Source organism: Salminus brasiliensis, chromosome 4, assembly GCF_030463535.1.
Source record: "Salminus brasiliensis chromosome 4, fSalBra1.hap2, whole genome shotgun sequence".
NCBI lineage: Eukaryota > Metazoa > Chordata > Actinopteri > Characiformes > Bryconidae > Salminus > Salminus brasiliensis.
Window position 1 is genome coordinate 27,525,339 of NC_132881.1, and position 15,917 is coordinate 27,541,255.

The 15,917-nt window shown below is 41.3% G+C and overlaps 2 protein-coding genes across 7 annotated transcripts in view; both read left to right on the forward strand.

Annotated features, from left to right (window-relative positions):
- slc4a11 (solute carrier family 4 member 11) overlaps positions 1-6,010 on the forward strand; it is a 77,081-nt gene extending 71,071 nt beyond the window's left edge. For all 6 annotated transcript variants that reach the window (XM_072677823.1, XM_072677820.1, XM_072677822.1 and 3 more), the window contains 2 exons: positions 1,139-1,308; positions 1,467-6,010. In XM_072677823.1, the coding sequence (XP_072533924.1) occupies positions 1,139-1,308; positions 1,467-1,533 (237 nt within the window). In that variant the 3' untranslated portion in view covers positions 1,534-6,010. The remainder of the gene's footprint in view (positions 1-1,138; positions 1,309-1,466) is intronic.
- Positions 6,011-7,662: 1,652 nt separating this feature from the next.
- Positions 7,663-15,564, forward strand: rpia (ribose 5-phosphate isomerase A (ribose 5-phosphate epimerase)). Its single transcript, XM_072676877.1, has 9 exons — positions 7,663-8,067; positions 9,346-9,406; positions 9,511-9,566; positions 9,663-9,722; positions 9,926-9,990; positions 10,536-10,604; positions 10,784-10,925; positions 13,031-13,130; positions 13,923-15,564. The coding sequence occupies exons 1-9, from the start codon at positions 7,870-7,872 to the stop codon at positions 14,018-14,020; spliced, it is 849 nt and encodes a 282-aa protein (XP_072532978.1). The 5' UTR covers positions 7,663-7,869; the 3' UTR covers positions 14,021-15,564.
- The last annotated feature ends 353 nt before the right edge of the window (positions 15,565-15,917 follow it).

Consider the following 15,917-nt stretch of genomic DNA (forward strand, 5'->3'; position numbering starts at 1 on the left):
AACATTATCTTGTTACAGTGCCACCTGTCAAGGGTGGGATCAAGTGAACAGTCACTTTGTGAGACAGCAAGTGAACGGTCTGTTCTTGAAGATTATGTGTTAGAAGCAAGAAAATGAGAAAGCACAAGAAACTGAGCCACTTCCACAAGAGCCAAACTGTGATGGCTAGATGACAGAACACCTCTAAAACGGGTTCCCCCAGTATGCAGTGGTCAGTACCTACAAAAAGTGCTCCTAAAAAGGCCAACCAGTAAACTGGCAACAGGGTCATGGGCACCTAAGACTCCTTTATGCAGTCCATGAAGGTCCCACTTCACAACTTCTGCTGCCAGTGTCTTGCCGGATACCACAGGACGCCTGCAGAGGTCTTGTGAAGTCCATGACTCGAACTGTCAAATCTGTTGTGACACTCAATATTAGGCAGGTGGTATTAATGTTATGACTGATCAATGTTTACTGTTATTATTTTATATAGTTCAGTCGAAAAAACATAGTAGGTAAATAGGCCTGTAATTTTCTCAGATTAAGAGACAGAACACAGACATTAATGATCCAAACAGAAATAAAATCACTGAAGAGCACCTGTGAAAGTGGAAATTGTCCCAGGACCCTGTGTAAATTTAATCCCGTCATCAATAATACTATTGATGAATAGACTGTCAGAACTATTAAGAATTTAGTGACCATCTACAAATTACATTGCAAGTGGCAATTATTCGTCCCCAAGCACTGTTATTGAGCCAGTAGTACACAAATCATGGGTAAAGTAGAATATCCTCTAGTTATAATAGATGTGAGGCCTCAAAAGGAGACGATTGCCACACAATGTACACATTGTCCTTTTGACCTTGGCAGGGGAAACTTCAAAGTTGTGATTTGAACTTAACAATTATAGCATAATTACTGAATTTCTCTTTCGAACTGCATCAGAATTAAGATCAGTCATTTTTCAACTTGGAACAATGAACCTGGAGCCATCTATACGGATTGGTGTCTATACATGTTCCTTTTTTCACTGCTCCTGTGTTTTTATGTCTGAAAGAAGGAGCACATTTCCTTATATATCCCTTTTCTTCTCCCATTTGCTCTCTGTTTCTCTCTCTCGTTCTCTCATACACTCTCTGTCTCTTTCTCTCAGACATCCTACCCTCCCACTCACTACATCCGGAAGGTGCCGCAGAGGAAAATCCATTACTTCACTTTCCTTCAGATGGTGCAGCTGCTGTTCCTCTGCACGTTTGGGATGTACCCTCTCCCGTACATGAAAATGATCTTTCCTCTGCTAATGTTTATCCTCATACCTATCAGGTTTGTCATGTTAATTTCATAAATCACACAAACACACACACACACGCACACTCACACACACACAGTTATATTAAGTCCTACATATAACCTAGATTTGTCTCAGTTTGTCTGTTCGTTTTTGTCGGGTGGTGTTACTGACTGCATTTGAATTTCTTCAGGAATTGTCTGCTGCCTAGGATCATTGAGGCCAAATACCTGGACATCATGGACGCTCAGCACATGTAAACAAACACACACACACGCACATTGCACCTCCAAGAAAAGGACTCTGGGAATTGTATTTCTGAAATGCAAAACTCTGGGAGGAAAAACAGACTGATTCTAGTGTTGAACAGCAGGCGTTCTGGTGAAGCACTGAAACTGAGAAAGAGAGAAAGAGAGAGAGAGAGCTAGAGGGAGAGTGAAAGACAGAGAGATGAATATAGATAATAACGAAAGCAGACTGTACTCTTGTCTGACTGTTTGACTTTGGATCTTGGTCAGTCATTGCTTCTCTCATGGTTTTCCCATGCCAAAGCTTCTCTCTTTGGTTTATTTTGATGTACCTGTGCATCATTATGTGAACCAATCACTTGATTTATGAAACCACCTCATACACACACACATACACACACACACACACACACACAAATACACATGCACGCGCACACACACATACGCACACATGCGCAGCAGACAGTCGGTAAACGAGTCGCTGACCGCTCGGCTCTTCTAGCTGCGTTTCTGATACCACACGACAGGTCACTCAACAAGGGAGTGAAAGAAGTGGATCTATCTGTAGCAATACCTCTTTGATGTTGACCACTCACACGTACACCAAACAAACCAGCCGACCCTCTGTGTATCCCCTCCCGTCATCAGTTCATACATCGAGTGAACTCAAACTGTGTATCATAGACATTCCAGTGCGTTGTGGTGCGTGTCATTTGCTAATGAGTACTGATCAAGTCAGCACAGACCAAAAGAACATCTGCACCCTGCTTGGATACTATGTCTCATAGCAATACAGTGTTATAGAATATGAATATTTTAGATATTTCTAAGAGAGACGTTTCTTTTGAGGTTGATATATTTCTAGTTTGGATACACGGCGACGTATTCAGAATGTAACGTTAGCGCTGACGCTTCAGGGATAGGGATTGCCGCGGCCAGATTAAAGTCAGAGAAGAGCTATTTCCCACAGACCTTCCTCTCTGCAGAACAAACTCCTAGCATTTGAAGCTTTGCACATTACAGAACATCACAAGACTGTCTCTGATCTCAAATGCAAGCACACACACCAACAAACATGTAAACACAAATACGTATAGGCATGTACTTTTAAACAGACTAGCATGCTGGCTCTATCTCACAAACACACACGCATACTCACACACACACTCACTTCTGGCCCGACACAATATATGGTTGAAATGAGCAAAGCATGGCTTTTATAAAACACCAAAACTATTTTTTACAGTTTAAGACTTAAAAAAAGCATTTAGAAATGTCCACCAAGAGGCAGCTGAAGGAAGTTCTCTCCGAAAAGCCAGTTTTTGTACACAAAGGTGCAGCCTTTGCAAACTGGAAAAGGCCTGACAGCTAACAGGCTCTTCAGAGACAACTTCTCTCAGGGATCTCTATTGGTTTGTTATAGCAATATAACAGTTTTTAAGTGCAGAAAAAACAGACTATCCTAAAGTCACTGACTGTTTTAAATGAGAGGAATCTGTAAAAAGTAAAAGTTCCCGCATATCATTCTCTCATTTCCCAGTTTTGCTGAGTCATACTCAAAACCCCTAAACTATACTAGTCCTCTCAGAACTGTGTTATTAAAAATTGAGAGAGAAAGTGCGAGAGAGAGAGAGAAAGAGAGAGAGAACGTGAGAGAAGAGTGAGATGAAGAGCCAGAGAAGAAGAGAAGAGATGCAGAGGGAATTACAGACTATAGAGCTACAGAGAAATAAAGACAGAGAGCCATAGAAGAACGATGCAGAGAGAGAATCACAGAAGATAGACCTACAGGGAGAGATAGTCATAGAAAATGAAAATGCAGTGAATAGCAGAAGATAGACCTACAGGGAGAGAGAGTGAAAATGAAGGGAGAGAAAATGAAAATGCAGTGAATTGCAGAATATAGACCTACAGACAGACTGAGACAGACACAAAAGACAGAGCGAGAGAGAGAACTACAGAAGATAGAGCTATTGACAGAGAGCTACAGAAGACAAAGCTGCAGAGAGAATCAGAGGACAGAGCTGCAGGGAAAGACAGAGCTACAAAGAGAGGACGAGCCACAGAAGACATAAGATATAGCTATTACAGAAAATAGAGCTACTGACAGAGAGCCACAGAGGACAAAGCTGCAGAGAGAATTACAGAAAATCGAGCTACTGACAGAGTGAGAGGGCCACAGAAGACAGAGCAACAGAGAGACGATTACAGAAGTTTGAGCTACTGGCAGAGTGAGAGCCTCGAAAGACAGAGCTGTAGAGAGAATGAAAGAAGATAGAGCTGCTGACAGAGTGAGAGAGCAACACAAGACAGAGGTGCCCAGAAGAACTTACAGAAGACAGCTGCAGAGAGAGCGGGCGAGCCACAAAAGAGAGCTGCAGGGAGAGAGATACAGAAGATTGAGCGACTTACAGAGTGAGAGAAAGCCACAGAAAAGAGACAGACAGAAAGAGAGCGAGAGACCATCTCAGAAGAGAGACAGACAGAAAAGGTTTTGTGCCAAACCGAACTTGTGGAAGGACACAGTGCTGCGGGTTTTGGCGTTCTTCCTTCTTTAAACACACTGAAGCCATCAGGCCATTCTTAAGCATATCTGAAGTTAAAGGAATGATTCAGCAAAGAAATCTAATGTACACAACTTCCCACTTTCCCCAGATGTAGTCAATCCACCAAGACGTCTCCAAATGCTGTCTGAATTTCACTTCTTTAGTTTAGCGCTGGAGCTTTGTGGCTATTGTAGCTAAATAAAACCACTAGTAGTCAACAGTCACCCACTGAAACTGCATTCAGGTCTTCATTAGGGTGCACAGGCCTGGCAGTGTGGTTTAGGGTACAGTATGACTTTCTGAAAATTAGCAAAACTATGTAGCTTTGAGCCACACAGTGGAAGTTTGGTAATTTATCTTGTGCACGGCTGGATATATTGTGTCCTGAGCCACATTGAGAACTCTGCTGGACCTCTACTGAAGACCTGGATGAGGTCTGAGTGGCTTGTGTTAAGTGCGTAGGTGTGTATTTTCCAAAAGGATTATGGACTAGTGCTATTCGCTACATTCGCTTTGTGGCTCCAGTGCAAAACCAATGAAGCAATGTTTGAAGGACATCATGTCTTCAGCAGCATTTAGGGTAAGTGTGAAGTTGTGGACATGTGATAGTCTTCACAAACCATTCCTTTAAATGAAAGCTGGAAAACACTAAACTCGGCTGTACCATGCCCTTCTAGAAGTTCCATTTGTCACCTGAAGCTATCGAGATGCACCTTATGTCCAAATATTTGTAGACACCTGCTCCCCCAATATTTCTTCTGAAATCAAAGACATTATCCCTCTTGTTGCTACAGTAATTGCTCCTTCTCTTCTGGGAAGGCTGTGCACTGGCTCTCTGAACACTGCTGTGAGGATTGGCTGTTTGCAGCCACAAGAGCGTTAGTGAGGTCAGGTACTGATGTTGGAGGATTAGTTTTGGATCAGAAACGCCAGTCCAGCTCATCCTTAAGATATTCAGTGGGGCATCATCACTCCGGAGAAGGCAGTTCCACTCTCTTCAGCTGACAGGTAGCATGGGTATGGGTATGGTGACCCAAGGCTCATGTGCAGCCACATCAGAGCATCCCATTCACAGATAATGTGGGTTATATTAGTGCAGTTGAAGCCCGTTGTCAACAGTGGGTTAAATTGAGCGAAATTCATTGTTTAGAGGGGGTGTCTGGATACTTTTGGACATACAGTGCAAGTTTAAATGTAAAAGAGGGCAAAGGAATGTTGAAGTACCTACAGGCGTTATGGCATGAGTAAAAGCAGGGCAGGAAACAAGACTAGAGGCAGATGAATCTCTTCCTTAGCTTTAAAGCAGCGTGAGAGCGCAAGAGAAAGAAAGAGAGTGGTGTCCTAATGTTTTTTTTTTTTTTTTTCTTGATGTTTTAGTCAATTAGTTTCTCAAGGCCACACTACTCAGTGAGTATCATTCCCAACTCTCTCTTTCCTCTCTCTCTTTATCTCCTCTGAGACTGTGACAGTATCATAGTAGTTCTGGAGCTGTGCCCTCTGGTGTTAAAAAATAAAAACTAAAAAAAAATCAAAAGCGAAAAAAAAAAAGAAGAAAAAACAAACCTCCTCCCTGTACATCATTGGACTTTTCTCAGTATTTGACTGTAATATTGAAGTATTCAACTTTATTTTGTTATTATTCTTACCTGGATTGGATATGTTGACAGTTATGTTCTGTGCTGGTTTAATATTGTTTAAAAAAAAAAAAAAAAAACTTTTCTTCTTCTAATAATGAATGTATAATGTGTAGATTTTTATATAACACATACAAATTCATTGTCAAAATAATTTTGTCAAGCAGATAAGCTAAATTTGTAAACTGCAATATGTAAAAATAAGATAAATGTTTATCAGAAGGACTGTGTGATTTTGAACAGAGTAATGCTATACACTGAAAACTAGATCATTTCAAGCTGGTTGCCAAATAAAGAGTTATATTGATACTTGTCTGGTTTTCATTAATTGTGTGGTTTGACCTTCCCTTCTGTTATCACAGCCTTTCTTTCTAACATGCTTAAAACACTGATATCTGGCCTAATAACAGATTATCTTTTAATATCTGTCTTAATAATGTAATCAATATTTTAGCTTCTTTAGCTGTTTGAGTTCAGTGGTGTTTGATGTGTCTCTCGTTTTATTTAGTTCCATAGGTTGCACAGAAAGTCATGGTCACTAATAAGTCATGGGATGGCAGTATGTAAATTGATCATGAAGTATTAACTCAAGGGAACGGCTTGGAAACGCCCACACCTGTTGTGAGGTGTTGTCTTGTGAGTGAGGTTGAACACTGGCCAGCAAGCTCATGGCAATGCGACAAGAATTATCGGAGTTTGAGCGAGGCAAAAAAGGGAGTGCCAGATGGATGGGACATTCCATTTCCATATCCCATTCTGAATGGAATACATCATAGAAGGCATGACCACCCACAGTGGCCAACACAGTGGGGGGGAAAGGATCGTGACTGGTGGCATCTGGCTAAAATTGTCCGTGTGAACAGACAAGCACTTCTGGTGGCAGAAATCACATCCACATTCATATGCATATCCTGCGTTCTTTAGCTCCCACGGGACATGGCAAAAGTTATGGGACACGATAACTAGTTCCTGTCCCATGACATATGGCATGTCTGTGTATCGTGCAGTGTATTAGCTAGGTTTTGATGCATGCTTAGCACAACTGAGGTACAAACAATACAAGAATGTTCCCCAATGCTTGGTTTTGATTGCTAAGTGTTTCCATTCAAAGAGAAATCTCCTCAGTAGAGCACTGTTTAACATTCATCTGACATATGACAGCAAAGGCTGTCCTGCAATAAGGTTTAGCTGACACAGTGGTGGCGGAGCACCGTTCTCCTGTGCAGCCGTGCTTTCACAAACATGACCTGCATGAAAGAGTCATTAATAGGAGACTTTACCTTTGACCTCATCTTAAAAATCAATGTCTGAAGCTACAAAACAACATCTAGATAAGAGGAAATTGGGCAACGAGCAGTGGTCTGGTAAAGTAAACATGCAACACAGTTGGCCACAATTACATAATCACCAAAGGCATGTTTGGAGGAAAGCATTTAGTTAAAATTTGTGTGGCAGCCAGTGGCAACAGGGAACATGGGGTGAAACATTTGGGCAAAAGTATTGGGACACCTGCTCATTCACTGTTTCTTCTGAAATCATTGGAATCAAAAAGAGTTTCTCCTGCCTTTGTTGGAGTAGCTGTGTCTACTGTCCAGAGAAAATGGCTTTCTACTAGATTCTGGAGCATTGCTGTGAGGATCTGATTTTCATTCAGCGACAAGAGCATTAGTGAGGTCAGGATGTTGGATGATCACCATGACAACCCATTCCCAACTCCCCAACTCATCCCAAAAGTATTAGATAGAGCACCATCATTCCCAGAGAACAATACTGTTCAATACTGAGGGGTGTAGATCATGGTTTCACTCCATCAATTCACTACTATGTTTTTATACCTTCAGAGATCGCTGAGAGATGAAAGCATGAGCCATCAGGACCTCTAGTGGTGCTGAGGAGCATCGCCGCAGCTCTTCTTAGGTCTCCTATTGGCCTCACAGCACGTCCATCAATGTGAGGCACTAAATCAGCGCCTGCGCGTTTTATTTAGGTCCTAAGATTTATATCGCCACCTACATTTACCCTACCTACCTGCCGCTAGGTTTTGACAGCTATATAAATTAGGGTTTAATAGCTAGAGCTAGATTAGAGCTGACCAAACAGAGCTATCGCGTTTGCACTTGGATAGCATACGTGTACGTGTGTGCGCACACCTCCCGCAGGGCTGGGTGATGAGGGTGCAGAGGTGGGCCGAGTTAAGTCTGAGAGCTCCGTTCCTGTTGTGTGCGTGTGGGAAGCGGTGGCCCTCCTCTTCGCGTCCTCAGGGCTGGAGACACGTGTTTGACTTCAGCAGTCGCAGCTACAGCGCGGTGATGGCAGAAGAAGCGAAGAAGCTGGCGGCGTACGCTGCTGTGGACAACCACGTTCAGGTGAGGCTGCTCATCGCTGCAGTGCCAGTGCCTGTGCCTGTGCCTGTGTAGTGAAGGTAGCTAGCTAAAGTTGGGTTTGCATTCGCAAGACTTCGCAGACTTCTCATTTCAGTTTCTCAATCCACCTTTAATGGTGCAGCCATTTCCAGCAGGTAAGGTGGAGCTGGAAGTTCGGATAATAAGGAGATGGAGAATGAGAGCGAGTTCAGTCTCTGCGTAAATGTGGGGACAGTCAGTCAGCTGGCGTATAGCCCTGGACAGATGTGCACTGATGTTGGGGAACTTACTGTGTGTTTACATAAGGAACTATTTAGCATTTCAGACTAACGGAACCAGTCAGTGTTAGTGTCTGCATTGGCTGCTGTTTCCTAAGAAAATAATAAAATATTCGTGATCGGCCCCATAACTGGCCCCATAACTGGTCCCATATAGTGGCTAGTTGTTAAACTTGTCGGCACGGCATTGGCATTGAATTAGCTATTAGCTAACACGTTTGTCTCAGTCAGCCTCAAGACCACCACACACTGTCGCTACTTTAGCTAGCTAGCAGAGCCAAAACTGCCGTTATTGTGACACTGGTGGGAAATGTTTAGCTAATGAGGTTGTAGCTAAAGTACTAGTACGGTCTAGCTGTTGTTTCTAGCTAGTGTAAGTTGTAGCTAAAGCTGAGTAGGAAGTTTAGCTTCTTGGCTAACAAGTTAGCCTCGTCGCTCATAAAGCTAACGTTATCTAACTGCTCCAGGATCACAACCTCACATCGCTGAAAATAGCTTTCAACAGGTGATGTAAGAATGCTTAAACCGAACAATCTGCGATAAATACTTCTTAAAATGACCTAATTTACTGCTTCATGAAAAAAAATCACACTGAAGAACTGTCTGTATCTCTATAGCTATCTCACTCACTACTTTCTCATACAAAAATCACATAGCTCAAACCGTGAGGTGAGTAATAAGACTAAAGTAATATTTAACTATCTATATATTTTCATAGTCTCTCTTTCAGTACCAATATCTTCAATAATATAGCTAATATAGTCCTAAAGTTTTGTATTATAGTAATGAATAATACTTGTGCTGTGTTCTGTAATAAACTATTGTGTGTAATATTATGACAGTTGTTGTGCCCTGTTGTAGTTTCATATTTATTTATATTATTTGTATGTATCTGTATGATAGAAATATGAGTCACTATGAAAAGTTTATTTAAGATAAGATTTAAGAAAAATATCAGAAATGAATTTCCCTGATGATAGTGTTTCTCATCTCTTTCCAACAGAATAACCAGGTGGTAGGAGTGGGTAGTGGCTCCACTATAGTCTACGCTGTGGACAGGCTGGGTAAGCCTTAGTGTGTGTGTGTGTGTGTGTGTGTGTGTGTGTGTGTGTAATAGATAATAGGCTCCTTCTTCAAGGTAAATGCTGTATCTGTGTTTTTGTTGCAGCTGACAGAGTCAGACAAGAGAAGCTGAACATTGTATGCGTACCTACATCCTTCCAGGTATGTGAGGGTGTTTCTCAGAAGCAGATGTTTGCATTGGTCTGACTGATAACAGTGATGAAAAGGCTGATTTTCTGTCTGTTCTCTTTTTTTTAGGCTCGTCAGCTGATCCTGCAGCATGGGCTCTCTCTCTCAGACCTAGACAGACACCCAGAGGTGAGTTAATCATAACACCGTCATCTGAGCATTTACTTAAGGAGATCATTTTCTTATTTCTGCTTCTTTATTTGCTTCCGAATGTGTCTTTTCAGTATCTGTGAATTACGACATGCTACAGCCAGAAGTACAGAGAAGCATTTGCTTGTTTTTGTGTACAAATTAGAAATTGATGAGTGTGTGTGTGTATATGTCTCTTTTAGCTGGACGTAGCGATTGATGGAGCGGATGAGGTGGACGCTTCGCTTACTCTTATTAAGGGAGGCGGGTAAGTCTATTGGCATCTGTTAGGCAAGGGCATGCTTAATTCACCTGTGGGCTCATGGTTCAGACACGGTGTGATTGTTTTGAGTGTAAGTTCTGTACGATGTTCTTAAATGTATAGTTTTGAGGAGGGGAAATCCAGTGTACTCCTAGTTACTTCATGCATCTTGAATACCAGGATTATATCTGGATTAGGCTGCAGTTCTTGTGAGAAGTCTCATGCAGCTCCGCCAAAGTTGCTTAGTGCAGTTAGTAATGTTCTGGCCTGGAGTGGCAATGGCAGACACCATTCTCTTTGTAAATCCTTTTAATGCTACATAATGTTGCTTTAATCATCACACAGTTGTCTTAAACTACATAATCTTTGGTAGACTTCACACTGTTACATAAAAATGGCCAAACGGCAACATTTAGACCCAGGTCAGGCTCAGGCTGCTACTTCTGTATTTCCACAATGCAGCATACTACTGTTTTTTTTAATTATTGATATATATATATATATATATTGTTTTATTTATTGGTTTTTAAAACCCTTCCCCCCTACTTTAGAGGATGCTTGACTCAAGAGAAGATTGTAGCCGGTTGTGCCAAACACTTCGTTGTCATTGCTGACTACAGGTAAACAAGAGTGTTTCTGTGTGTCTGGAAAAGTTTAATTTAAATTGTGAATTCGAATGATTATCAATCCACTGTATCAACCATGCCATCACTGCAGCTTAGTGTTAGATGCTTTACCTTTATCCACACAAATGACTTCTAAGCAGTGTGGGACGGATGTTTTTTTCCTGTGTGGACAGGAAGGACTCAAAGGCGCTGGGGCAGCAGTGGAAGAAAGGTGTGCCGGTAGAAGTGATCCCCATGGCCTACATTCCCGTATCCAGAGCCATTGCTCGCCGCTTTGGGGGGGAAGCTGTGCTGAGAATGGCCGTCAGTAAAGCGGTGAGAGACACTGCTGATCAATGGCAATTATGTTTAGTGATGGTCCTCTTGAGAACAAGAAAGGGGGGGGGGTGGATTCCCACTGTGATCAACTGTGTACACAGTCTGGTGCTGATTGATTGTAAGGCAATCAGTCTCAGGTGATCGGTCCAAGAGTGCATTAGAAAAACCAGGCAGTGTGAATTTGTCTCTCTGTATGAGGTTTGAGATGGTGCACTTTTTGGTGGTGCAGTTTGGTTCACCTCTTAGTTCCTTTGAGACCATGATTGCAAGTGGGCTGTCAAATCAAAATTCTAATTAATTCCAATATTTTTCAAATTCACATTCTTTACCAACACAGTGACTCTGCGCTCTCCCCACCAATCAGGGCCATGACAAAACCGTTTAGCATGCCTACTAAGGTTGTCCATTGTGGATTCTACTGTAAAAGGCACTGTCTTACCCTCAGCTTTTTTCAGAAAGTATAATTCTTGCTTGCAAAATTTACTGATATTTAATTGAATCCATTCTTCCCTCTCATAATGAAATGTCCCATGTGCTACTGGCTGCAACAGAAGCCCAATGCATGATCAATCCACTTTTAACCCAGCTTTCTAGCAGTCCTCTTCCAACTTCCTCTTCCTCTTCCTCTTCAGCTTTGGGACAGGGAGTACCTTAACATTTGCGTCACCTAGACTTTCATAATGATCGTGAACAAGCCACAGCGCTAACAAACAAAATATGGTCTGAGACCTTGGTAAATGTTATCTGAAAGCTGGTAATTTTGTGACCAAAGTAATTCTCAATTATATATTAAAAAATAATAATTATAAAAATCCCAACCGAGAAACAATGGTTTATAACACCATGAGCTTTTGACAATGCTTGTTATTTTAGTGCATAGATCAGCCCTAACATAGTAGACGAGTGAAGTGAAAAACATGATTCTCTTTATCTACAGTGGCATCTGTCAATGAGTGGGATTTAATAAATAGCAAATAAACTGTCAGTTCTGGAAGCTAATGTGTTATAGGAACAATGGTCAAGCATATCTGAGGCTCTTTGACATAGGCTAAATTGTGATGGCTAGGTGACTGATCAAAACATCAAGCAAATCTTGTGGAGTTTTTCCTGGTGTGCAGTGTTCAATAGCTACCAAAGGTTGTCCAAGGAAGGAAAACCAATGAACCAGCTAAATGGGCACCTAAGGCTCATTGATTCCATCCGTGGAGGCCCTACCTCACAACTTTCAGGACTTAAAGGATCTACTGCTAACGTTTTGGTGCCAGATACCACAGGATGCCTTTCGAGGTCCTGTGGAGTCTATGCCTTTAAGTAGTTGGATCTGTTGTGGTGGCACAAGGATGACCTACTCAATATTAGCCCGGTGGTATTAATGTTATGCCTGATTGGCATATGTAGGTTTGGGGCACAGTGTTGTCGTACACAAACAGTGTTGTCGTTTAACTGATGAATAAAGGAGGAATATTATTAATCAGTGAAGTTGACAGCGTTTATTATGCAAAACATTGTTCATATATTAATTTTAAAAGAAAACATTACATTGTTTGTTTGTCATTCTGATGCATTACAGTTCACAGCAGGGAATGTTGAGGCAATATGGGTTATTGTTGCATTGCACCATAAAAGCTGAAATTGCTTGTAACACATAAAGGACATTGATGGATGCAGCAAATAGTGCAGACCTGAAGATGACATGATAGTTATATGAATTGATAATTGGGTAATTGTTGATTTGTTCATATAAGAATATTTAGATGATTCTAGGAAAAAAATGTTGCAGTTGCAAAGGTTTTAGGGTTTCTGATAATCCATTGTTCAAATGCTATTCCATTTTTTTGTATGACCTAAAAGTAGCTAATTTGACCATTTGTTTTACATCTAGCTCTCAAAGAGTTAACTGTCAAAAAGCTTCTCCCCTAGACAGCCCTTGATTCAGACACAAACAAAACCTCATTAATTAGTTCACACTTGCCTGTCTTGCCTTGCTCAGTCAAGAACAGCAGTATCCACTTTCTGTAAGCTTGGGAGGATTGAAACGGATGGTTCTTATGCGTGCCCAGAGGCTGACAATAACATTGACTTGTTTCCATGTACTGCTTCAGGGCCCTGTGGTGACTGATAACAGCAACTTTATCCTGGACTGGAAATTTGAGCATGCTCAGAACTGGAAAGAAGTCAACACTGCCATCAAAATGATCCCAGGTCAGTTGATCTAAAGCCTCATCTTTTGAATCTTCTTGACATTCATGTGGTGTTTGGGTAGTTATTCCCCTTTACAGACTAAGCTATCAGCTAGTTTTTCCTCTGAGGAGTTTAATGCAAAAATAAAACACAATTAACAGTGATTTGATGCAAATATCAGGGAAAACATTTTCTGTTTGATTCCACCAATTAATTATTCATGCTTGGGAATGTTGTGAAACATTGCGGTGGAAATGCTGTTCTGGGAAAAATAAAGCAATTCCACTTAGGTTTTTATAAGACAAGAGTGGCAACAACTGCCTATTATTAATTAGTTCTGTGTATATCCTACCTCTTTATGAAATTGATGGAAATTAAGAGTTTTGGTTGATCAGTAAGCCAAAATGGCCAGTTGCAGAAAATGATGCCTCTCATGTTATTTGCAGGCATAAAGCAATATAACCTATGTACAAATATTTGTGGACTCCCTTTCTTATGAATACATTCACTGCACCCATTGCTGACACGGATGTACAAATTGCCAATAGAATAGGACACTCTGGAGCAGGTAAACATGAACCTATTGGCACCATACCTAATGCCAGGCGTGGGCTAGAGGGGTATAAAGCTCCTGCATTGAGCTGTGGAGCAGTGGATCTCTTGAATGATGGTGCTCTGTCCAATACCTGTGGAATGAGTGTGAGATGGTGACCATCCAGCATCCTAACCTCACTAACGTATTTGTCGCAGAATTCAGTGAAATCCTCACATCTTGTTCATTGTTACGCTCTTGTTGTGCGTTTCTCTTCGTAGGTGTGGTGGAGACGGGGCTGTTTGTGGGGATGGCCGAGCGAGTTTACTTTGGGATGGAAGATGGAAGTGTGAAGATCCGAGACCCTCCTGTTAACTAAAGGAGTACGCCTTTTCCCGCCTGCTGCAAAGACCAGCCTGACACCACAGTGCCAGTAGAGTACAAATTCGTGCAGCTCATACATCCCGTACTGGGGATAACCACTACTCCTGCTGGGACAGAGACACGGCACCACAACGTTTCCTAATAGCTCATTAAAGCGTGAGTGTGTGAGAAAAGCAGAAATCTATACTCTCACCACCTCAAACACTGGAAGTTTTGTTTTTTTGTTTTTCAGTGTTCTTCACCACCATGTGACCGTTACTGTCCATCTTCGGGTAAATCTAAAGCTGTTAAACAGCTTTGCCTCCATACTCTGTTCTGAAGTTTGGTCTGAATCACTAGAGCTGATTGGGCAGACAGAAATTAAGCCTATTCCAGGACCAAATGAGTCAAAATTGATTGGAAAGTGTGGGACTGGACTTAGCTTTTGCCTGGTGAAATGGTTCATAGTGTCTGCCTTTCTGTGTTCCTTCACAATCCCGTTTTTTGATTGTTGTCATTTCTGCATGTCTCCAAACACTTTCAATTTGAAGCCTTTTCTAGATGTACTTTGATCTCAGATGTGCCTCATGCATCTTACAGTTGCTTTGTTGTTGCCTTCTATTTTAACACTCACTCGTTTTTTTTTTTTTTTTTTTTGTTGAATTGAACCAAAGCATGACGGAGGTGTGAGATTAGCTAAATATAGAACCGACACTGCAGGTAACCACTGTTTTAAAGGTGCATGAACATATGTATTTTATTCTGGATTCAAACTTCATTAACAGCATCTTCCACTGTCTAGAATCAGTAGATAAACTTGGATATCATTTTCTGTCTTTCAGATTTAGTACCTCAGTTTGCAGTCAGGCTCTTTCACATGTTACATGCATCACTGTTTTGTGATATGAGAGAAATGCTTAATGTTGATTCACTTGAGCGGATACAGTTTCAGCTCTGAGGTAGTGATGAATGTAATCACAGTTTGTTTCAGAGTGTTCAGTGATTTGAGCTCAGATTTCAGGGACAAACGTTTGTTCATATTGACACAAAGATGAGTCTTTCTCTGTCCAGCAATATCAACACCACTAAGAAATAGTACATATGTACTACGGTACTTTTTCCTAATGCAGTCTCTTGTTATATGGACAGTGTTTTGGATCAGAAAAAGGCCCTAGACTTACTCATAATATACATAGCAGCAGACTAGTCTGTGTGTCTGTACACTTTTTAGGGGGGGGGGGTCTACAATTGTCTACAAGCAAATTGACTAAACTCAATTTGTATAATTTCTATAATGTGCCTATCTCAACAGTAGCACAGCTTATTGGCAACCTGGCTCGGCTCAGCTCAACTCATCAGGCCTTACCTTGAGCTCAGTCAGCTAGTTTATGTTGTTAGTCTGACTTTCTTGTGAAGTCACTGTGAGTTTTTTGGGTAACACCAGCTTAATATCGACGTTTCTGTACCAATACTACTGTGACACTAGGGTTTTGATTAGCGAATGGCAACCTGAAGTGATCTGAAGAACAATCTTCTATTAAAAGAGGACCAATCAAATAAGCAAGACTCATTGTGGTATTTTTTTATATAATTCTTTTTATCTTTTGGATAAGTCACTATACATGAATACACGTGTATTATCGTTCATATTTATCAACAGAAGTCTTTTGAGGAGGAAGTGTGTATTATCTGATCATCTATTCATCCTAAATGAGTCATTTCCGCAAATGACCACAAGAGGGCAGCAGGAGACGCTGCCCTGGACTGGAAAGCATGCCTCGACATGCCCAAGATGGTCCTAGCTAATGATTAAGATAGTGCCCAGAATATTGTCAAGTTTTTAAAAGCCATAAATGTGCTGCGATCTTGTGTTTCTTCTGAATGTAACCCGTTTATCTGCCTCGTTTTTCAAA